Source organism: Salvelinus fontinalis, chromosome 31 (assembly GCF_029448725.1).
Source record: "Salvelinus fontinalis isolate EN_2023a chromosome 31, ASM2944872v1, whole genome shotgun sequence".
NCBI classification, from domain to species: domain Eukaryota; kingdom Metazoa; phylum Chordata; class Actinopteri; order Salmoniformes; family Salmonidae; genus Salvelinus; species Salvelinus fontinalis.
Window position 1 is genome coordinate 2,390,208 of NC_074695.1, and position 27,042 is coordinate 2,417,249.

The 27,042-nt window shown below is 36.0% G+C and overlaps 1 protein-coding gene across 2 annotated transcripts in view; it reads left to right on the forward strand.

Moving 5' to 3' along the window:
* Nucleotides 1-27,042, forward strand: part of LOC129829415 (constitutive coactivator of PPAR-gamma-like protein 2) — an 89,541-nt gene that overhangs the window by 5,251 nt on the left and 57,248 nt on the right. For both annotated transcript variants that reach the window (XM_055891097.1, XM_055891098.1), the window contains exon 2: nt 9,863-10,109. In XM_055891097.1, coding sequence (XP_055747072.1) covers nt 9,863-10,109 — 247 coding nt within the window. The remainder of the gene's footprint in view (nt 1-9,862; nt 10,110-27,042) is intronic.

Below are 27,042 nucleotides of genomic sequence, written 5' to 3' on the forward strand. Positions count from 1 at the left end.
ATGACAAAGCTGACGTGCATACCTGTATAACGTAGGTAGATGACGTAATGACGCCACACAAAAATACAGCGCTACACCGAACAAAAGCAGGAAATTACAAAGTGTACACTTCCAACTAACCAAGTTCAAGTCCAGCAGTCATTTGAAAGGGTAAGAACATTTCAGCGAGACAACTCAAAGGCAAAATCCATTAACGGCAAGATAATGGAATTCATTGCTCTTTGACAATCAACCATTCTCTGTCGTGGTTGATGTTGGCTTTTGCCGGTGCTAATTTTCCGATGTTGCCCTACCGGAGTTCCACAGTATTGTTGAAACTCTATGAGCTGCTTGCTATGGGCGTCACTGCTATTAGCTTCACGACTGACATTTGGACCAGCGATGCTATCCCCACTTGCATGCTGATTCTGACAGCACAGTGGGTCGACGAGTATTTCCTACTGAGGAAAGCCGTATTGCATGCTCAAGAATGTGCTGGTTCTCATACCGCTGCTGCCATTTCAATTGCATTTGAGAACATGTTTGTAACGTGGAAACATGAACACACTCCTAGCTTCATTCGAACAACTGACTGGAGAAATAAGCTCATCAACTGCGTCTGTAGCAGACGGGATACCCTCTGTCATGGTATTGAAACACCTGCTCAACAAAACTGCCGACACAGACCGTGGGGTTAAAACTTGCAAAAGTACTCAAGGCTGTGGACAAGCGATTCGGTGGCATTCTCTGAGCTTCTTTACTGTGTCGCCACCATGCTCGATGCTAGGTACAAGGACCGCTACTTTGATGCAGACAAGAAACAGGGTTTATGTGAAATGATAGACACAGCTGGAAACGGTGACAGTGACACACTAAAGGTGTGTTTTAGAATTATTTTTGTTGTATTAATGCTATTTAATCTCTCCTCAGCCTAATATTATTCTGTTTGTCCTGTGGGTACCTTTGCCACTGTTCCACCCCTTTGTGTATTGCGCTGTCATGGTGTATTTGTAATCGGACACAGTGACAGTGCCACAGCTGGAAACGGACACAGTGACAGTGCCACAGCTGGAAACGGACACAGTGACAGTGCCACAGCTGGAAACGGACACAGTGACAGTGACACAGCTGGAAACGGACACAGTGACATTGCCACAGCTGGAAACGGACACAGTGACAGTAACACAGCTGGAAACGGACACAGTGACAGTGCAGAGGAAGAGAGGCCACGGATAGACCGCTGAAACTTCACTGCTTAACATTTATGAGACTGAACAAATAAACAACCAAACAGCACAGCAAGTAAGTGAAATAAATAGGTTTTGATTGTTTTACTGGTAATGGGGACCTACGTAAATGCCAACAAAATAACATTTTCGTCAGTGTGTGGGTAAAAACAATTTAACTGTACTAGAATGCTTAAAAAAACTCAACTTTTGTAAATATCGGTATCAGGTTTTTGGGCAAGGAAAATATCAGATATCGGTATCGTGCAAAAATTCCATATCGGTGCATCCCTAGTTTTAGGTGACAAGCCACATTTCTTCAGCCTCCTGAGGTTGAAGAGGTGCTGTTGCGCCTTCTTCACCACACTGTCTGTGGGTGGACCATTTCAGATCGTCAGTGATGTGTACACCAAGGAACTTGAAGCTTTCCACCTGCTCCACTGCGGTCCCATCGATGTGGATAGGGGCATGCTCCCTCTGCTGTTTTCTGAAGTCCACGATCAGCTCCTTTGTTTTGTCGACATTGAGTGAGAGGTTATTCTCCTTGCACCACACTCCCAGTGCCCTCACCTCCTCCCTGTAGGCTGTCTCATCATTGTTGGTAGTCAGGCCTACTACTGTTGTGTTGTCTGCAAAGTTGATGATTGAGTTGAAGGCGTGCGTGTCCATGCAGTCATGGGTGTACAGGAGGGGGCTGAGCACGCACCCTTGTGGGGCCCCTGTGTTGAGGATCAGCGAAGTGGTGTTTCCTACCTTCACCACCTGGGGGCGGCCCAGGACCCTGTTGCACAAGGCGGGGTTCAGACCCAGGGCCCCAAGCTTAATGATGAGCTTGGAGGACACTATGATGTTGAATGCTGAGCTATTGTCAATGAACAGCATTCTTACATAGGTATTCCTCTTGTCCAGATGGGATAGGGCAGTGTGCAGTGCAATTGCGTTGTCTGTGGATCTATTGGGGCGGTAAGCAAATTGAAGTGGGTCTAGGGTGTCAGGTAAGGTGGAGGTGATATGATCCTTGACGAGCCTCTCAAAGCACTTCATGGTGTCTGAGCTGTTATTGCTACTCCACATTGTCTCTACACTGATGTTTTGCCTGTTTGATTGCCTTTTGGAGGGAATAACTCCACTGTATTCTGCCATGTTGCCATGGTTCAATGTGGTGGTTCGCGCTTTCAGTTCTGCGTGACTGCTGCCATCTATCTACGTTTTCTGGTTATGATAGGTTTTAATAGTCACAGTGGGAACAACATTTCCTATACACTTCCTGATTAAACTCAGTATGGACCTGGAGGTTTCATTGTTTCCCGACTTCCATCAACACGTCTCCTTCTTCACTAGGGGCAATGAAGTCCTAGACCACTGCTGCTCTACCCACAAGCATACAGTGGCAAGAAAAAGTATGTGAACCCTTTGGAAGTACGCCTTCTGCAGTGGCCCAGTCAGAGTCCTGATCTCAACCCAAATGAGATGCTGTGGCATGACCTCAAGAGAGAAGTTCACACCAGACTTCCCAAGAAATTGCTAAACTGAAACAGTTTTGTAAAGAGGAATGGTCCGGAATTCCTCCTGACCGTTGTGCAGGTCTGATCCACAACTACAGAAAACGTTTGGTTGAGGTTATTGCTGCCAAAGGAGGGTCAACCAGTTATTAAATACAAGGGTTCATGTACTTCTTCCACACTGCACTGTGAATGTTTAAATTATGTTTCAATATAGACAAGAAAAATACAATAATCTGTATGTTATTAGTTGAAGCACACTGTCTATTGTTGTGACCCAGATGAAGATCAGATCAAATTTGATGACCAATTTATGCAGAAATGAAATTCCAAAGTGTTCACATACTTTATCTTGCCACTGTATAATGGCCTCCCTCTTCCCCCCCTTCGGCAAGTCAGAGCATGACTCTATACTCCTGTTTCCTGTCTACAAGCAGAAGCTCAAACAGGAAGTACCCGTGACGCGCTCTGTTGAGAACTGGTCATCCCAATCGGAAGCTATGCTAGAAGACTGCTTTGCCAGCGCTGAGTGGAATATGTTCCCTGGACTCTGCCGATAGACGAGCAAACCACCCCGGTGACCAGTTTCATTAGGAAATTCATCGGCGACGTTGTCCCCACAGTGAAGTTTCGCTGCTTCCTTAATCAAAAGCCCTTGATTAACACAGAGGCTGGTGCTAAACTAAAAGACAAAGCTATCGCAGACAACTCTGAGGCTACGACAAGGAGCCCCCGTTGACCCAAGGGACTGGGTGATCTCGCTCTGAGGCTGACGTGAGTGAGGTTTTTAATCAGATACTCGCGTGGCCGGATGTTATTCCAGGGCGCGTTCTCAGAGCAGCTGGCAGGTATATTCACATTCATTCAGTCTGTAATTCACACACATCTCAAGCTAGTCATAAACTCTAAGGCTACCTGCCAGAATGACTACTGCCCTGTAGCACTCACATCTGTAGTCATGAAGTGCTTTGAAAGGCTGGTTATGGCACACATCAACTCAATCATCCCGAAATCGTCAAATTAAATGTTATTGGTCGCATACACATGTTTAGCAGATTTGTATTTATTATGGATCCCCAGTAATTCCTGCCAAGGCAGCAGCTACTCTTCCTGGGGTTTATTATGGATCCCCATTAGTTCCTGCCAAGGCAGCAGCTACTCTTCCTGGGGTTTATTATGGTTCCCCATTAGTTCCTGCCAAGGCAGCAGCTACTCTTCCTGGGGGTTTATTATGGATCCCCATTAGTTCCTGCCAAGACAGGAGCTACTCTTCCTGGGGGTTTATTATGGATCCCCATTAGTTCCTGCCAAGGCAGCAGCTACTCTACCTGGGGTTTATTATGGATCCCCATTAGTTCCTGCCAAGACAGGAGCTACTCTTCCTGGGGGTTTATTATGGATCCCCATTAGTTCCTGCCAAGACAGCAGCTACTCTTCCTGGGGGTTTATTATGGATCCCCATTAGTTCCTGCCAAGGCAGCAGCTACTCTACCTGGGGTTTATTATGGATCCCCATTAGTTCCTGTCAAGGCAGAAGCTATTCTTCCTGGGGTCCAGCAAATTAAGGAAGTTTGTACAATTTTAAAAACATTACAATACATTCACAACACATTAAGTGTGTGCCCTCAGGCCCATACTCCACTACCACCACATACAATACAAAATCCATGTGTGTGTAGTGCGTATGTTATCATGTGTCTGTGCCTATGTGTGTCTCTTCACAGTCCCCGCTGTTCCATAAGATGTATTTTTATCTGTTTTATAAATCTGATTCTACTGCTGCATCAGTTACCTGATGTGGAATAGAGTCCCATGTAGTCATGGCTCTATGTAGTACTGTGCGCCTCCCATAGTCTGTTCTGGATTTGGGGACTGAAGAGACCTCTGGTGGCATGTCTTGTGGGGTAGTCATGGGTGTCTGAGCTGTGTGCCAGTAGTTTAGACAGACACCTCTGTGCATTCAACATGTCAATACCTCTCATAAATACAAGTAGTGGTGAAGTCAATCTCTCCTCCACTTTGAGCCAGGAGAGATTGACATGCATATTATTAATATTAGCTCTCTGTGTACATCCAAGGGCCAGCCGTGCTGCCATGTTCTGAGCCAATTGCAATTTTCCTAAGTCCCTCTTTGTGGCACCTGACCACACGACTGAACAGTAGTCCAGGTGAGATAAAACTAGGGCCTGTAGGACCTGCCTTGTTAGTGCAGTTAAGAAGGTAGAGCAGCGCTTTATTATGGACAGACTTCTCCAGCTCTTAGCTACTGTCGTGTCAAAATGTTTTGACCATGACTGTTTACAATCCAGGGTTATTCCAAGCAGTTTATTCACCTCAACTTGCTCTATTTCCACGTTATTTATTACAAGATTTAGTTTGCTTTTAGTTTTATAAATATTTAGGACTAACTTATTCCTTGCCACCCACTCTGAAACTAACTGCAGCCCTTTTAAGTGTTTCAGTGGCTGTGGTAGCTGACATGTATAGTGTTGAGTCATCTGGATACATAGTATCAAACCTTTTACTCAAAGCCAGTGTGTCTGTCGTTAGCATGTTGTTAGTAAAGATTGAATAAAGTAAGGGGACTAGGCAGCTGCCCTGGGGAATTCCTGATTCTACCTGGATTACGTTGGAGAGGCTTCCATTAAGGAACACCCTCTGTGTTCTGTTAGACAGGTATCTCTTTATCCACATTATAGCAGGGGGTGTAAAGCCATAACAAATATACGTTTTTCCAGCAGCAGACGTATCAATAATGTCAAAAGCTGCACTGAAGTCTTAACAAAACAGCCCCCACAATCTTCGTATCAATTTCTCTCAGCCAATCAGTCATTTGTGTAAGTGCTGTGCTTGTTGAAGCACCACTTCTCCACTGTATAGGACTGATGGAAAGACAGCAGTCACACACAGCATGATGTTAAAGGACCACTACTCCACTACATAGGGCTGATGGAGAGACAGCAGTCACACACAGCATGATGTTAAAGGACCACTACTCCACTGCATAGAGCTGATGGAGAGACAGCAGTCACACACAGAATGATGTTAAACCACCACTACATAGAGCTGATGGAGAGACAGCAGTCACACACAACATGATGTTAAACCACCACTACATAGGGCTGATGGAAAGACAGCAGTCACACACAGAATGATGTTAAAGGACCACTACACCACTACATAGGGCTGATGGAGAGACAGCAGTCACACACAACATGATGTTAAAACACTACTACACCACTACATAGGGCTGATGGAGAGACAGCAGTCACACACAGCATGATATTAAAGGACCACTTCTCCACTGCATAGGGCTGATGGAGAGACAGCAGTCACACACAGCATGATGTTAAATGACCACTACACCACTGGATAGGGCTGATGGAGAGACAGCAGTCACACACAGCATGATGTTAAAGGACCACTACACCACTGGACAGCAGTCACACACAGCATGATGTTAAAGGACCACTACACCACTGGACAGCAGTCACACACAGCATGATGTTGAACTAAAGGATAATCAGTCCATAAGGTCACATAAGCCAGTAGGTCCCTATCATAAGACTACAAAAACACAACCATTAAGCATTTCCAATCTGAATGTACAACTATTACTTCCCATTGCAAAAAACATTTCACATTTAGCACACAAAGTAACTGTTGACTTAAAGTTTAAAGTGGAACTGACAGTGTCTTAAAAGACAGTCATAATATCACTCAAATATCAAATTCCCTGTTTATGCTACAAAATAGGTTATATTTGACTTATGTTCCATGACGTAAACTAAAACATTATTGGCAGAATAGATGGATGTAGTTCAAAGCATGATTAATATAATTCACCAATATATTTCTTGCTAGTCCAAAACATATTGCTATCAGGTTATGAATCCCAGCTGGCCTGCTACATTGTTTGTTGCCTTCATTCAGGATGCACCGTTTTAGTTTCAATGACTCAATATTCTGGACCAAAACTAACGATTGTAACTAAGGCTGGCAATGTCAATACAATCAAACTAGCTGATGATCACAAGTCAGTCATAACATGGCTAATAGGTGTATTTATTTACAGGGCATTCGGAAAGTATTCAGACCCCTTCCTTTTTCCCACATTTTGTTTACGTTACAGCCTTGTTCTAAAATTGACGAGGGAAAAAAGTAATTGAATCTACACACAAAAGCCCATAATGACAGAGCGAAAACAGGTTTTTAGGAATGTTTGCAAATGTATTAAAAATAAAAAACATACATACCTTATTTACGTAAGTATAGAGACCCTTTACCTTGAGACTCCAAATTGAGCTCAGGTGCATCCTGTTTCCATTGATCATCCTTGCTGTTTCTACAACTTGATTGGAGTCCACCTGTGGTGAATTGATTGGACATTATTTGGAATGGCCATGAGGTCGAAGGAATTGTCCATAGTGCTTCTTAAATGGAAGAAGTTTGGAACCACCAATACTCTTCCTAGAGCTGGCCGCCTGGCCAAACCAAGCAATTGGAGAGAAGGGCCTTGGTCAGGGAGGTGACCAAGAACCCGATGGTCATTCTGACAGAGCTCCAGAGTTCCTCTGTGGAAATGGGTGAAACTTCCAGAAGGACAACCATCTCTGCAGCACTCCACCAATCAGGCCTTTATGGTAGTGCCCAGACAGAAGCCACTCCTCAGTAAAAGGCACATGACAGCCTGCTTGGAATTTGCCAAAAGGTACCTAAAGGGGACTTGGACCATGAGAAACAAGATTCTCTAGTCTGATGAAACCAAGATTGAACTATTTGGCCTGAATGCCAGTCGGGATCGAGGGAAAGAAGAACGGCGCAAACTACAGAGAGATCCTTGATGAAAACCTGCTCCAGAGCGCTCAGGACCTCAGACTGTGGCGAAGGTCCCGCTTCCAACAGGACCACGACCCTCAGTACACAGCCAAGACAATGCAGGAGTGGCTTCAGGACAAGTCTCACTGTCCTTGAGTGGCCCAGCAAGAGACCGGACTTGAACGCGAAAGAACATCTCTGGAGAGACCTGAAAATAGCTGTGCAGCAGCGCCCCCAAATACAGGTGTGCCAAGCTTGTGGCGTCATACAAAGGAGACTTGAGGCTGTAATCGCTGCTAAAGGGTCTGAATACTTATGTAAATGTGATATTTCATTTTTTGGATTTGTAATAAATTAGCAAATTCTAAACCTCTTTTTTTCTTTGTCATTATGGAGTATTGTGTGTAGATTGATAATAAAAAAATATAATCCATTATAGAATTAAGTCTGTAACGTAACAAAATGTAGAAAAGTCAAGGACTGAACTTTCCTAATGCTTTGTATGTACAGCAGTAGTTAAATAGGATTGTCCTTGACTATATACTGTATTTACATATGAAATTTAAAGCATTCGGTAAATATGATTGAATTCACCAGTGTTCCATGTCTATGTACAGCAGCTCTAAGGTGCAGGGAAACCGGGTGGTAGCTGGCTAGTGACTTCAGGGCAGGGTACTGGGTGGAGGCCAACTAGTGATGGCTATTTAACAGTATGATGGTCTTGAGATAGGTTAACAAAAGGACTTGATTCCTGTGCATTACCACAATCACACCGGGCTCATTCTTCCTGGAGAGTTTTTTTATTCCTGTCTGCACGATGTACCGAGAATCCAGTTGCAGAGGGTGTTTAGTCCAAGGGTCCTTAGCTTAGTGATGAGCTTTCAGGGCACTATGGTGTTTATAAATTACTATAAAAATCTAACTTTCATTAAATCACACATGAAAGATACCAAATTAAAGCTACACTATTTGTGAACCCAGCCAACATGTCAGGCTTTTCTGCGAAAGCAAACAATGCTATTTTCTGAGGATAGCAACAGAGTAAACAAAGAGAGGCATATTTCAACCCTGCAGGCGCGACACAAAACGCAGAAATAAAAATATAATTCATGCCTTACCTTTGACGAGCTTCTGTTTTTGGCACTCCAATATGTCCCATAAACATCACAAATTGTATTTTTGTTCGATTAATTCCGTCGATATATATCCAAAATGTCCATTTATTTGGCTCGTTTGATACAGAAAAACACTGGTTCCAAATTGCGAAACGTGACTACAAAATATCTCAAAAGTTACCTGTAAACTTTGCCAAAACATTTCAAACTACTTTTGTAATACAACTTTAGGTATTTTTTTACGTAAATAATCGATAAAATTAAAGACGGGATGATCTGTGTTCAATACAGGATTAAAACAAACTGTAGCTAGCCTAATGGTCATGCGCCTCTAACAAACAAGACACTTCCAGTGACCCTAGTTCAAGATGGGTGTACTTCTTCATTACACAAAGGAAAAAACCTAAACCTAAAAACCAATTTCTAAAGACTGTTGACATCCAGTGGAAGCGGTAGGAACTGCAAGAAGGTTAATTAGAAATATGGATTCCCAATGAAAATCCATTGAAGAGAGTGACCTCCAAAAAAAAAAAAATCTGAATGGTTTGTCCTCGGGGTTTCGCCTGCTAAATCAGTTATGTTATACTCACAGACATGATTCAAACAGTTTTAGAAACTTCAGAGTGTTTTCTATCCAAATCTACTAACAATATGCATATCTTATCTTCTGGGGATGAGTAGCTGGCAGTTGAATTTGGGTATGCTTTTCATCCAAACGTGAAAATGCTGCCCCCTATCCTAGAGAAGTTAAAGGTTGAATGACTGATCTCTTGCATGTCATCATTCACAAACTTGATGCTCTTAAAATGACTTTGTTGAATTCTCAATGTAATACATTTCAACAGTAGTGCTTTTACACAATATTACAAATGTAATGTTACGTAAATGACTTTGTAATTTCAATGATAGGTTTTTGTCAACATTTTCGCTTTTATAATAAATGTCTTTACAGGGTTGAATATTAGTTTTTTAGAGTGCAACATGAGCTTCAAAAGCAGCTAGATTTCATAATCCCAATATTTTATATCTCAATCAATTAAAACATTTATACCAGTGTACCTATGAAACATAGTTTAGAGCCTCTGATACCGAGAGACTAAGCTAAACTCATCATGTGATATCTGTAGAATCTCTACTGGACTGAAGACTGACTGACCTCTGGATTCACTACTACTGTCAAGGTGAAAGGTTAAGGTGTGTAATGTTCTGTTGTATTATCCAGGTTGTCCAGACGTTGGAGGACCACCACCAGGAGGTGCTGTCCCTCTACAGAGACTTTGGTTTCTGCGGCCTGATCGCCCAGGACTCAGAGTTTGCCCTCTGCAACGTCCCCGCCTACTTCTCCTCTCATGCCCTCAAACTGTCCTGGAACGGCAAGAACCTGACCACCCACCAGTACCTGCTCTCTGAAGCTGCCAGACAGCTGGGTCTGAAGACACAACACCTGCCCTGCTTCGCTGCACTGCTGGGTAGGTATCCAATTAAACAAAACTTGAAGCCTGGGGAAGTCCATGGTAGAGAAATAGCTACATAGGTGTGGTAACCCGCTGTAAATCAGTGACACGTCAAACTAATCAAATGCCTTGCTTGGGCAGAACTCCAGAGGGGCTCATCAGTTTATTATAGTAGATATTGCAGCAGGATAGCTAGGAAATCGCAGATTTTAAGCTCCTTCAAAATATGCTGATCGACGTATGCTGAATGTGTGTATAGAACACACTGCTGGATAAACACAATGTGGTTTTTCCTCAAGGTTTTCAATTTTTCTTCAATGTTACAAATTAGCATACGGAAAAACTCAATGCAAAATGTGTCCGGTCTAAAAACAGTGACGAACATAACACGCAGCACCAACGGGCATGTGGGGGGAGAGTAGGGCTGTTACAGTGACCATATTACCTCCACACCGGTGGTCACGAGTCATGACTGTAGTCAAATTCCACGTGAACATTTAGTCTGTAATTAGGCTTCTCCAAGCTCTGATGCTGCTGATGGTCATTAGTAGTCTACCAAACCTTCTAACTGCCTGGTCCTCAGCACTCTGTTGTCCCTCTAATCACTCTGACATCAATACAAATGTAATTTAAAATCTAATCAAACACTTCATGAGAGCCCATGAGCTCATGTTGGGCAATATTTCAATAGGCTATGCAATTGTGTGAGAAAACAGAGTGATGGCCTCTATTAAAAAGAGGAGGATCCCATCAGCTTTCTACAGACTAGACCTACTATATTTATTTCTAAACTTGCCTAATAACTTATTGCGGATCAGTGGGACGCTAGCGTCCCAATTCGAAAACTTCCAGTGAAATTGCAGAGCGCCAAATTCAAATTAAATTACTATAAATATTAGACTTTCATGAAATCACAAGTGCAATACATCGAAATAAAGCTTAACTTGTTGTTAATCCAGCCGCCTTGTCAAAAAGGCTTTACGGCGAAAGCAAACCATGCGATTATCTGAGGACAGCGCCCAGCACACAAATGCAAAACAAATCATCTTCAACCAGGGAGTTGCGACACGAACGTCAGAAATAGCGATATAGTAAATGCCTTACTTTTGAAGATCTTCTGTTGGCACTCCAAAAGGTCCCAGTTACATCACAATGGTCTTTTTGTTCGATAATGTCCTTCTTTATAGCCATAAAACTCAGTTTAGCTGGCGCGCTTCAGTCAATAATCCACTCGGTTTCCCTCCTTCAAAATGCATACAAAATGAATTTCAAACGTTACCAATAAACTTATCCAAACAAGTCAATCAACGTTTATAATCAAACCTTAGGTACCCTAATACGCAAATAAACAATACAATTTAAGACGGAGAATCGTTATTGTCTTTACCGCAGAAAATACCAAAACGCGCTCTCTTCCATGCGCTTGGAAACACTACAGCCAAATGGTGGCCACCTAGAAAAACTACAATTTCTGGCTCATTTTTCCAAAAACCAGCCTGAAACTCTTTCTAAAGACTGTTGACATCTAGTGGAAGCCCTAGGAACTGCAATCTGTGAGGATTTCGCCCTATTATAAAAGTGCCAGCCATTGAAATCAGTGGTAGGATGAAAACATTTTTTGGGGGGGATGGTTTGTCCTCTGGGTTTCGCCTGCCATTTCAGTTCTGTTATACTCATAGACATTATCACCAATTATATACATATCCTAGCTTCTGGGCCTGAGTAGCAGGCAGTTTACTTTGGTGCACGCTTTTCATCCGGACGTCAAAATACCGCCCCCTATCCCAAAGAAGTTAAGCACATTGCTTCTCTTTACAACAGGATGAAAATGAACCACGGGAATAGTGTCCTCCATTTGCTATGTAAGCGTGTAGATGACATGTTTTCCCGCTGCCTCTGTTTTGATACAGGTGCAGAATAATGGTCCGTTCTAAATCAAAATGAATTTCACACTTACATTATTTAGTATATGTAAAGACCAGATTAAATCAAGAATAGTCTGATGGGTGACAGTATTAGTCACTTGTGAATGATGCCCAGTGTAAGGGAAGAAACAGCGCATGCCTTTCATTTGTGACTTTTTCAAATCATAGTCGCACACCTCGTGTATCCTAGCCCATATGCCTATATGTTTTAATAAGGTTAGTATCACACCTCATGTAACCTAGCCCATAGTCCTATATGTTTTAATAAGGTTAGTATCACACCTCATGTAACCTAGCCCATAGTCCTATATGTTTTAATAAGGTTAGTATCACACCTCATGTAGCCTAGCCCATAGTCCCATAGGTTAGTATCACACCTCATGTAGCCTAGCCCATAGTCCCATAGGTTAGTATCACACCTCATGTAGCCTAGCCCATAGTCCTATATGTTTTAATAAGGTTAGTATCACACCTCATGTAGCCTAGCCCATAGTCCTATATGTTTTAATAAGGTTAGTATCACACCTCATGTAGCCTAGCCCATAGTCCTATATGTTTTAATAAGGTTAGTATCACACCTCATGTAGCCTAGCCCATAGTCCTATATGTTTTAATAAGGTTAGTATCACACCTCATGTAGCCTAGCCCATAGTCCTATATGTTTTAATAAGGTTAGTATCACACCGCATGTAGCCTAGCCCATAGTCCTATATGTTTTAATAAGGTTAGTATCACACCTCATGTAGCCTAGCCCATAGGCCTATATGTTTTAATAAGGTTAGTATCACACCTCATGTAGCCTAGCCCATAGGCCTATATGTTTTAATAAGGTTAGTATCACACCTCATGTAGCCTATTTACTGTGGTGGTGTAGGATATATTACATGGATTTATTGTAGGATATATTACATGGATTTATTGTGGTGGTGTAGGATATATTACATGGATTTATTGTGGTGGTGTAGGATATATTACATGGATTTATTGTAGGATATATTACATGGATTTATTGTGGTGGTGTAGGATATATTACATGGATTTATTGTAGGATATATTACATGGATTTATTGTGGTGGTGTAGGATATATTACATGGATTTATTGTGGTGGTGTAGGATATATTACATGGATTTATTGTAGGATATATTACATGGATTTATTGTGGTGGTGTAGGATATATTACATGGATTTATTGTAGGTTATATTACATGGATTTATTGTAGTGGTGTAGGATATATTACATGGATTTATTGTAGGATATATTACATGGATTTATTGTAGGATATATTACATGGATTTATTGTAGGATATATTACATGGATTTATTGTAGGATATATTACATGGATTTATTGTAGGATATATTACATGGATTTATTGTGGTGGTGTAGGATATATTACATGGATTTATTGTAGGTTATATTACATGGATTTATTGTAGGATATATTACATGGATTTATTGTGGTGGTGTAGGATATATTACATGGATTTATTGTAGGATATATTACATGGATTTATTGTAGGATATATTACATGGATTTATTGTGGTGGTGTAGGATATATTACATGGATTTATTGTAGGATATATTACATGGATTTACTGTGGTGGTGTAGGATATATTACATGGATTTATTGTAGGATATATTACATGGATTTATTGTAGGATATATTACATGGATTTATTGTAGGATATATTACATGGATTTATTGTAGGATATATTACATGGATTTATTGTAGGATATATTACATGGATTTATTGTAGGATATATTACATGGATTTATTGTAGGATATATTACATGGATTTATTGTAGGATATATTACATGGATTTATTGTGGTGGTGTAGGATATATTACATGGATTTATTGTGGTGGTGTAGGATATGTTACATGGATTTATTGTAGGATATGTTACATGGATTTATTGTAGGATATATTACATGGATTTATTGTAGGATATATTACATGGATTTATTGTAGGATATATTACATGGATTTATTGTAGGATATATTACATGGATTTATTGTGGTGGTGTAGGATATATTACATGGATTTATTATAGGATATATTACATGGATTTATTGTAGGATATATTACATGGATTTATTGTGGTGGTGTAGGATATATTTCATGGATTTATTGTGGTGGTGTAGGATATATTACATGGATTTATTATAGGATATATTACATGGATTTATTGTAGGATATATTACATGGATTTATTGTGGTGGTGTAGGATATATTACATGGATTTATTGTGGTGGTGTAGGATATATTACATGGATTTATTGTAGGATATATTACATGGATTTATTGTGATCGTGTAGGATATGTTACATGGATTTATTGTAGGATATTTTACATGGATTTATTGTAAGATATATTACATGGATTTATTGTAGGATATATTACATGGATTTATTGTAGGATATATTACATGGATTTATTGTGGGATATATTACATGGATTTATTGTGGTGGTGTAGGATATATTACATGGATTTATTGTAGGATATATTACATGGATTTATTGTGGGATATATTACATGGATTTATTGTGGTGGTGTAGGATATATTACATGGATTTATTGTGGGGGTGTAGGATATATTACATGGATTTATTGTAGGATATATTACATGGATTTATTGTAGGATATATTACATGGATTTATTGTGGTGGTGTAGGATATATTACATGGATTTATTGTGGTGGTGTAGGATATATTACATGGATTTATTGTAGGATATATTACATAGATTTATTGTAGGATATATTACATGGATTTATTGTGGGATATATTACATGGATTTATTTTAGGATATTTTACATGGATTTATTGTAGGATATATTACATGGATTTATTGTAGGATATATTACATGGATTTAATGTAGGATATATTACATGGATTAATTGTGGTGGTGTAGGATATATTACATGGATTTATTGTGGGATATATTACATGGATTTATTTTAGGATATATTACATGGATTTATTGTAGGATATATTACATGGATTTATTGTAGGATTTATTACATGGATTTATTGTAGGATATATTACATGGATTAATTGTGGTGGTGTAGGATATATTACATGGATTAATTGTAGGATATATTACATGGATTTATTGTGGTTGTGTAGGATATATTACATGGATTTATTGTGGTGGTGTAGGATATATTACATGGATTTACTGTGGTGGTGTAGATTTTATTACATGGATTTATTGTAGGATATATTACATGGATTTATTGTAGGATATATTACATGGATTTACTGTCGTGGTGTAGGATATATTACATGGATTTACTGTGGTGGTGTAGATTATATTACATGGATTTATTGTAGGATATATTACATGGATTTATTGTAGGATATATTACATGGATTTATTGTAGATATATTACATGGATTTATTGTGGTGGTGTAGGATATATTACATGGATTTATTGTGGTGGTGTAGGATATATTACATGGATTTATTGTGGTGGTGTAGACTATATTACATTGATTTATTGTAGGATATATTACATGGATTTATTGTGGTGGTGTAGGATATATTAGATGGATTTATTGTGGTGGTGTAGGATATATTACATGGATTTATTGTAGGATATATTACATGGATTTATTGTAGGATATATTACATGGATTTATTGTGGTGGTGTAGGATATATTACATGGATTTATTGTGGTGGTGTAGGATATATTACATGGATTTATTGTAGGATATATTACATGGATTTATTGTGGTGGTGTAGGATATATTACATGGATTTATTGTAGGATATATTACATGGATTTATTGTAGGATATATTACATGGATTTATTGTGGTGGTGTAGGATATATTACATGGATTTATTGTAGGATATATTACATGGATTTATTGTGGTGGTGTAGGATATGTTACATGGATTTATTGTGGTGGTGTAGGATATATTACATGGATTTATTGTGGTGGTGTAGGATATATTACATGGATTTATTGTGGTGGTGTAGGATATATTACATGGATTTATTGTGGTGGTGTAGGATATATTACATGGATTTATTGTGGTGGTGTAGGATATATTACATGGATTTATTGTAGGATATATTACATGGATTTATTGTGGTGGTGTAGGATATATTACATGGATTTATTGTGGTGGTGTAGGATATATTACATGGATTTATTGGGTTGGTGTAGGATATATTACATGGATTTATTGTGGTGGTGTAGGATATATTACATGGATTTATTGTGGTGGTGTAGGATATATTACATGGATTTATTGTAGGATATATTACATGGATTTATTGTAGGATATATTACATGGATTTATTGTGGTGGTGTAGGATATATTACATGGATTTATTGTAGGATATATTACATGGATTTATTGTGGTGGTGTAGACTATATTACATGGATTTATTGTAGGATATATTACATGGATTTATTGTGGTGGTGTAGGATATGTTACATGGATTTATTGTGGTGGTGTAGGATATATTACATGGATTTATTGTGGTGGTGTAGGATATATTACATGGATTTATTGTAGGATATATTACATGGATTTATTGTGGGATATATTACATGGATTTATTGTGGTGGTGTAGGATATATTACATGGATTTATTGTAGGATATATTACATGGATTTATTGTGGTGGTGTAGGATATATTACATGGATTTATTGTAGGATATATTACATGGATTTATTGTAGGATATATTACATGGATTTATTGTGGTGGTGTAGGATATATTACATGGATTTATTGTGGTGGTGTAGGATATATTACATGGATTTATTGTGGCGGTGTAGGATATATAACATGGATTTATTGTAGGATATATTACATGGATTTATTGTGGCGGTGTAGGATATATAACATGGATTTATTGTAGGATATATTACATGGATTTATTGTGGCGGTGTAGGATATATTACATGGATTTATTGTGGTGGTGTAGGATATATAACATGGATTTATTGTGCTGGTGTAGGATATGTTACATGGATTTATTGTAGGATATATTACATGGATTTACTGTGGTGGTGTAGGATATATTACATGGATTTATTGTGGTGGTGTAGGATATGTTACATGGATTTATTGTAGGATATATTACATGGATTTATTGTGGTGGTGTAGGATATATTACATGGATTTATTGTGGTGGTGTAGGATATATTACATGGATTTATTGTAGGATATATTACATGGATTTATTGTGGCGGTGTAGGATATATAACATGGATTTATTGTGGTGGTGTAGGATATGTTACATGGATTTATTGTAGGATATATTACATGGATTTATTGTGGTGGTGTAGGATATATTACATGGATTTATTGTAGGATATATTACATGGATTTATTGTGGCGGTGTAGTATATATTACATGGATTTATTGTGGTGGTGTAGGATATATTACATGGATTTATTGTAGGATATATTACATGGATTTATTGTGGTGGTGTAGGATATATTACATGGATTTATTGTGGTGGTGTAGGATATATTACATGGATTTATTGTGGTGGTGTAGAATATATTACATGGATTTATTGTAGGATATATTACATGGATTTATTGTGGGATATATTACATGGATTTATTGTAGGATATATTACATGGATTTATTGTAGGATATATTACATGGATTTATTGTAGGATATATTACATGGATTTATTGTAGGATATATTACATCGATTTATTGTGGTGGTGTAGGATATATTACATGGATTTATTGTAGGATATATTACATGGATTTATTGTGGGATATATTACATGGATTTATTGTGGTGGTGTAGGATATATTAGATGGATTTATTGTGGTGGTGTAGGATATATTACATGGATTTATTGTAGGATATATTACATGGATTTATTGTAGGATATATTACATGGATTTATTGTGGTGGTGTAGGATATATTACATGGATTTATTGTGGTGGTGTAGGATATATTACATGGATTTATTGTAGGATATATTACATGGATTTATTGTGGTGGTGTAGGATATATTACATGGATTTATTGTAGGATATATTACATGGATTTATTGTAGGATATATTACATGGATTTATTGTGGTGGTGTAGGATATATTACATGGATTTATTGTAGGATATATTACATGGATTTATTGTGGTGGTGTAGGATATGTTACATGGATTTATTGTGGTGGTGTAGGATATATTACATGGATTTATTGTGGTGGTGTAGGATATATTACATGGATTTATTGTGGTGGTGTAGGATATATTACATGGATTTATTGTGGTGGTGTAGGATATATTACATGGATTTATTGTGGTGGTGTAGGATATATTACATGGATTTATTGTAGGATATATTACATGGATTTATTGTGGTGGTGTAGGATATATTACATGGATTTATTGTGGTGGTGTAGGATATATTACATGGATTTATTGGGTTGGTGTAGGATATATTACATGGATTTATTGTGGTGGTGTAGGATATATTACATGGATTTATTGTGGTGGTGTAGGATATATTACATGGATTTATTGTAGGATATATTACATGGATTTATTGTAGGATATATTACATGGATTTATTGTGGTGGTGTAGGATATATTACATGGATTTATTGTAGGATATATTACATGGATTTATTGTGGTGGTGTAGACTATATTACATGGATTTATTGTAGGATATATTACATGGATTTATTGTGGTGGTGTAGGATATGTTACATGGATTTATTGTGGTGGTGTAGGATATATTACATGGATTTATTGTGGTGGTGTAGGATATATTACATGGATTTATTGTAGGATATATTACATGGATTTATTGTGGGATATATTACATGGATTTATTGTGGTGGTGTAGGATATATTACATGGATTTATTGTAGGATATATTACATGGATTTATTGTGGTGGTGTAGGATATATTACATGGATTTATTGTAGGATATATTACATGGATTTATTGTAGGATATATTACATGGATTTATTGTGGTGGTGTAGGATATATTACATGGATTTATTGTGGTGGTGTAGGATATATTACATGGATTTATTGTGGCGGTGTAGGATATATAACATGGATTTATTGTAGGATATATTACATGGATTTATTGTGGCGGTGTAGGATATATAACATGGATTTATTGTAGGATATATTACATGGATTTATTGTGGCGGTGTAGGATATATTACATGGATTTATTGTGGTGGTGTAGGATATATAACATGGATTTATTGTGCTGGTGTAGGATATGTTACATGGATTTATTGTAGGATATATTACATGGATTTACTGTGGTGGTGTAGGATATATTACATGGATTTATTGTGGTGGTGTAGGATATGTTACATGGATTTATTGTAGGATATATTACATGGATTTATTGTGGTGGTGTAGGATATATTACATGGATTTATTGTGGTGGTGTAGGATATATTACATGGATTTATTGTAGGATATATTACATGGATTTATTGTGGCGGTGTAGGATATATAACATGGATTTATTGTGGTGGTGTAGGATATGTTACATGGATTTATTGTAGGATATATTACATGGATTTATTGTGGTGGTGTAGGATATATTACATGGATTTATTGTAGGATATATTACATGGATTTATTGTGGCGGTGTAGTATATATTACATGGATTTATTGTGGTGGTGTAGGATATATTACATGGATTTATTGTAGGATATATTACATGGATTTATTGTGGTGGTGTAGGATATATTACATGGATTTATTGTGGTGGTGTAGGATATATTACATGGATTTATTGTGGTGGTGTAGAATATATTACATGGATTTATTGTAGGATATATTACATGGATTTATTGTGGGATATATTACATGGATTTATTGTAGGATATATTACATGGATTTATTGTAGGATATATTACATGGATTTATTGTAGGATATATTACATGGATTTATTGTAGGATATATTACATCGATTTATTGTGGTGGTGTAGGATATATTACATGGATTTATTGTAGGATATATTACATGGATTTATTGTGGGATATATTACATGGATTTATTGTGGTGGTGTAGGATATATTACATGGATTTATTGTGGTGGTGTAGGATATTTTACATGGATTTATTGTGGTGGTGTAGGATATATTACATGGATTTATTGTAGGATATATTACATGGATTTATTGTAGGATATATTACATGGATTTATTGTAGGATATATTACATGGATTTATTGTAGGATATATTACATGGGTTTATTGTGGTGGTGTAGGATATATTACATGGATTTATTGTGGTGGTGTAGGATATATTACATGGATTTATTGTGGGATATATTACATGGATTTATTGTGGTGGTGTAGGATATATTACATGGATTTATTGTGGTGGTGTAGGATATATTACATGGATTTATTGTAGGATATATTACATGGATTTATTGTAGGATATTTTACATGGATTTATTGTAGGATATATTACATGGATTTATTGTAGGATATATTACATGGATTTATTGTGGGATATATTACATGGATTTATTGTAGGATATATTACATGGATTTATTGTAGGATATATTACATGGATTTATTGTAGGATATATTACATGGATTTATTGTGGGATATATTACATGGATTTATTGTGGTGGTGTAGGATATATTACATGGATTTATTGTAGGATATATTACATGGATTTATTGTGGTGGTGTAGGATATATTACATGGATTTATTGTGGTGGTGTAGGATATGTTACATGGATTTATTGTAGGATATATTACATGGATTTATTGTGGTGGTGTAGGATATATTACATGGATTTATTGTGGTGGTGTAGGATATGTTACATGGATTTATTGTAGGATATATTACATGGATTTATTGTAGGATATATTACATGGATTTATTGTAGGATATATTACATGGATTTATTGTAGGATATATTACATGGATTTATTGTAGGATATATTACATGGATTTATTGTAGGATATATTACATGGATTTATTGTGGTGGTGTAGGATATATTACATGGATTTATTGTGGTGGTGTAGGATATATTACATGGATTTATTGTGGTGGTGTAGGATATATTACATGGATTTATTGTGGGATATATTACATGGATTTATTGTAGGATATATTACATGGATTTATTGTGGGATATATTACATGGATTTATTGTAGGATATATTACATGGATTTACTGTGGTGGTGTAGGATATATTACATGGATTTATTGTGGTGGTGTAGGATATGTTACATGGATTTATTGTAGGATATATTACATGGATTTATTGTGGTGGTGTAGGATATATTACATGGATTTATTGTAGGATATATTACATGGATTTATTGTGGTGGTGTAGGATATATTACATGGATTTATTGTAGGATATATTACATGGATTTATTGTAGGATATATTACATGGATTTATTGTGGTGGTGTAGGATATATTACATGGATTTATTGTAGGATATATTACATGGATTTATTGTGGTGGTGTAGGATATGTTACATGGATTTATTGTGGTGGTGTAGGATATATTACATGGTTTTATTGTGGTGGTGTAGGATATATTACATGGATTTATTGTGGTGGTGTAGGATATATTACATGGATTTATTGTGGTGGTGTAGGATATATTACATGGATTTATTGTGGTGGTGTAGGATATATTACATGGATTTATTGTAGGATATATTACATGGATTTATTGTGGTGGTGTAGGATATATTACATGGATTTATTGTGGTGGTGTAGGATATATTACATGGATTTATTGGGTTGGTGTAGGATATATTACATGGATTTATTGTGGTGGTGTAGGATATATTACATGGATTTATTGTGGTGGTGTAGGATATATTACATGGATTTATTGTAGGATATATTACATGGATTTATTGTAGGATATATTACATGGATTTATTGTGGTGGTGTAGGATATATTACATTGATTTATTGTAGGATATATTACATGGATTTATTGTGGTGGTGTAGACTATATTACATGGATTTATTGTAGGATATATTACATGGATTTATTGTGGTGGTGTAGGATATGTTACATGGATTTATTGTGGTGGTGTAGGATATATTACATGGATTTATTGTGGTGGTGTAGGATATATTACATGGATTTATTGTAGGATATATTACATGGATTTATTGTGGGATATATTACATGGATTTATTGTGGTGGTGTAGGATATATTACATGGATTTATTGTAGGATATATTACATGTATTTTTTGTTGTGGTGTAGGATATATTACATGGATTTATTGTAGGATATATTACATGGATTTATTGTAGGATATATTACATGGATTTATTGTGGTGGTGTAGGATATATTACATGGATTTATTGTGGTGGTGTAGGATATATTACATGGATTTATTGTGGCGGTGTAGGATATATAACATGGATTTATTGTAGGATATATTACATGGATTTATTGTGGCGGTGTAGGATATATAACATGGATTTATTGTAGGATATATTACATGGATTTATTGTGGCGGTGTAGGATATATTACATGGATTTATTGTGGTGGTGTAGGATATATAACATGGATTTATTGTGCTGGTGTAGGATATGTTACATGGATTTATTGTAGGATATATTACATGGATTTACTGTGGTGGTGTAGGATATATTACATGGATTTATTGTGGTGGTGTAGGATATGTTACATGGATTTATTGTAGGATATATTACATGGATTTATTGTGGTGGTGTAGGATATATTACATGGATTTATTGTGGTGGTGTAGGATATATTACATGGATTTATTGTAGGATATATTACATGGATTTATTGTGGCGGTGTAGGATATATAACATGGATTTATTGTGGTGGTGTAGGATATGTTACATGGATTTATTGTAGGATATATTACATGGATTTATTGTGGTGGTGTAGGATATATTACATGGATTTATTGTAGGATATATTACATGGATTTATTGTGGCGGTGTAGTATATATTACATGGATTTATTGTGGTGGTGTAGGATATATTACATGGATTTATTGTAGGATATATTACATGGATTTATTGTGGTGGTGTAGGATATATTACATGGATTTATTGTGGTGGTGTAGGATATATTACATGGATTTATTGTGGTGGTGTAGAATATATTACATGGATTTATTGTAGGATATATTACATGGATTTATTGTAGGATATATTACATGGATTTATTGTAGGATATATTACATCGATTTATTGTGGTGGTGTAGGATATATTACATGGATTTATTGTAGGATATATTACATGGATTTATTGTGGGATATATTACATGGATTTATTGTGGTGGTGTAGGATATATTACATGGATTTATTGTGGTGGTGTAGGATATATTACATGGATTTATTGTGGTGGTGTAGGATATATTACATGGATTTATTGTAGGATATATTACATGGATTTATTGTGGTGGTGTAGGATATATTACATGGATTTATTGTAGGATATATTACATGGATTTATTGTAGGATATATTACATGGATTTATTGTAGGATATATTACATGGATTTATTGTAGGATATATTACATGGATTTATTGTGGTGGTGTAGGATATATTACATGGATTTATTGTGGTGGTGTAGGATATATTACATGGATTTATTGTGGGATATATTACATGGATTTATTTGTAGTGGTGTAGGATATATTACATGGATTTACTGTGGTGGTGTAGGATATATTACATGGATTTATTGTAGGATATATTACATGGATTTATTGTAGGATATATTACATGGATTTATTGTAGGATATATTACATGGATTTATTGTAGGATATATTACATGGATTTATTGTAGGATATATTACATGGATTTATTGTGGGATATATTACATGGATTTATTGTAGGATATATTACATGGATTTATTGTAGGATATATTACATGGATTTATTGTAGGATATATTACATGGATTTATTGTGGGATATATTACATGGATTTATTGTGGTGGTGTAGGATATATTACATGGATTTATTGTAGGATATATTACATGGATTTATTGTGGTGGTGTAGGATATATTACATGGATTTATTGTGGTGGTGTAGGATATGTTACATGGATTTATTGTAGGATATATTACATGGATTTATTGTGGTGGTGTAGGATATATTACATGGATTTATTGTGGTGGTGTAGGATATGTTACATGGATTTATTGTAGGATATATTACATGGATTTATTGTAGGATATATTACATGGATTTATTGTAGGATATATTACATGGATTTATTGTAGGATATATTACATGGATTTATTGTAGGATATATTACATGGATTTATTGTGGTGGTGTAGGATATATTACATGGATTTATTGTGGTGGTGTAGGATATATTACATGGATTTATTGTGGGATATATTACATGGATTTATTGTAGGATATATTACATGGATTTATTGTGGGATATATTACATGGATTTATTGTGGGATATATTACATGGATTTATTGTAGGATATATTACATGGATTTACTGTGGTGGTGTAGGATATGTTACATGGATTTATTGTAGGATATATTACATGGATTTATTGTGGTGGTGTAGGATATATTACATGGATTTATTGTGGTGGTGTAGGATATGTTACATGGATTTATTGTAGGATATATTACATGGATTTATTGTAGGATATATTACATGGATTTATTGTAGGATATATTACATGGATTTATTGTGGTGGTGTAGGATATATTACATGGATTTATTGTAGGATATATTACATGGATTTATTGTAGGATATATTACATGGATTTATTGTGGTGGTGTAGGATATATTACATGGATTTATTGTAGGATATATTACATGGATTTATTGTGGTGGTGTAGGATATATTACATGGATTTATTGTAGGATATATTACATGGATTTATTGTAGGATATATTACATGGATTTATTGTAGGATATATTACATGGATTTATTGTGGTGGTGTAGGATATATTACATGGATTTATTGTAGGATATATTACATGGATTTATTGTGGTGGTGTAGGATATATTACATGGATTTATTGTAGGATATATTACATGGATTTATTGTAGGATATATTACATGGATTTATTGTAGGATATTTTACATGGATTTATTGTAGGATATATTACATGGATTTATTGTGGTGGTGTAGGATATATTACATGGATTTATTGTGGTGGTGTAGGATATATTACATGGATTTATTATAGGATATATTACATGGATTTATTGTAGGATATATTACATGGATTTATTGTGGTGGTGTAGGATATATTACATGGATTTATTGTAGGATATATTACATGGATTTATTGTGGTGGTGTAGGATATGTTACATGGATTTATTGTGGTGGTGTAGGATATATTACATGGATTTATTGTGGTGGTGTAGGATATATTACATGGATTTATTGTGGTGGTGTAGGATATATTACATTGTTTTATTGTGGTGGTGTAGGATATATTACATGGATTTATTGTAGGATATATTACATGGATTTATTGTGGTGGTGTAGGATATATTACATGGATTTATTGTGGTGGTGTAGGATATATTACATGGATTTATTGTGGTGGTGTAGGATATATTACATGGATTTATTGTAGGATATATTACATGGATTTATTGTAGGATATATTACATGGATTTATTGTAGGATATATTACATGGATTTATTGTGGCGGTGTAGGATATATTACATGGATTTATTGTGGCGGTGTAGGATATGTTACATGGATTTATTGTGGTGGTGTAGGATATGTTACATGGATTTATTGTGGTGGTGTAGGATATGTTACATGGATTTATTGTGGTGGTGTAGGATATATTACATGGATTTATTGTGGTGGTGTAGGATATATTACATGGATTTATTGTGGTGGTGTAGGATATGTTACATGGATTTATTGTGGTGGTGTAGGATATATTACAAGGATTTATTGTGGTGGTGTAGGATATATTACATGGATTTATTGTGGTGGTGTAGGATATATTACATGGATTTATTGTGGTGGTGTAGGATATATTACATGGATTTATTGTAGGATATATTACATGGATTTATTGTGGCGGTGTAGGATATATTACATGGATTTATTGTGGGATATATTACATGGATTTATTGTGGTGGTGTAGGATATATTACATGGATTTATTGTAGGATATATTACATGGATTTATTGTGGTGGTGTAGGATATGTTACATGGATTTATTGTGGTGGTGTAGGATATATTACATGGATTTATTGTGGTGGTGTAGGATATGTTACATGGATTTATTGTGGTGGTGTAGGATATATTACATGGATTTATTGTGGTGGTGTAGGATATATTACATGGATTTATTGTAGGATATATTACATGGATTTATTGTGGCGGTGAAGGATATATTACATGGATTTATTGTAGGATATATTACATGGATTTATTGTGGTGGTGTAGGATATATTACATGGATTTATTGTGGTGGTGTAGGATATATTACATGGATTTATTGTAGGATATATTACATGGATTTATTGTAGGATATATTACATGGATTTATTGTGGGATATATTACATGGATTTATTGTAGGATATATTACATGGATTTATTGTAGGATATATTACATGGATTTATTGTAGGATATATTACATGGATTTATTGTGGTGGTGTAGGATATATTACATGGATTTATTGTAGGATATATTACATGGATTTATTGTGGTGGTGTAGGATATATTACATGGATTTATTGTGGGATATATTACATGGATTTATTGTGGTGGTGTAGGATATATTACATGGATTTATTTGACTTTTTAAAATGTGAATGTTCCTAAAGTCTGCATTAGTGACTTGTAGGCTGGAAGCCAGGAGATGCTAAATGTGTTTCGTTAGTTAACTGTCAATCGTGAGATCGGCAGTTATTTGCTTGACAATCACCCGCTGACAAAATGTCATGACCGCCACAGCCCTAGGGGAGGGTTCTGGAGAAGTAACATTCAATCAAAATGTCATGACCGCCACAGCCCTAGG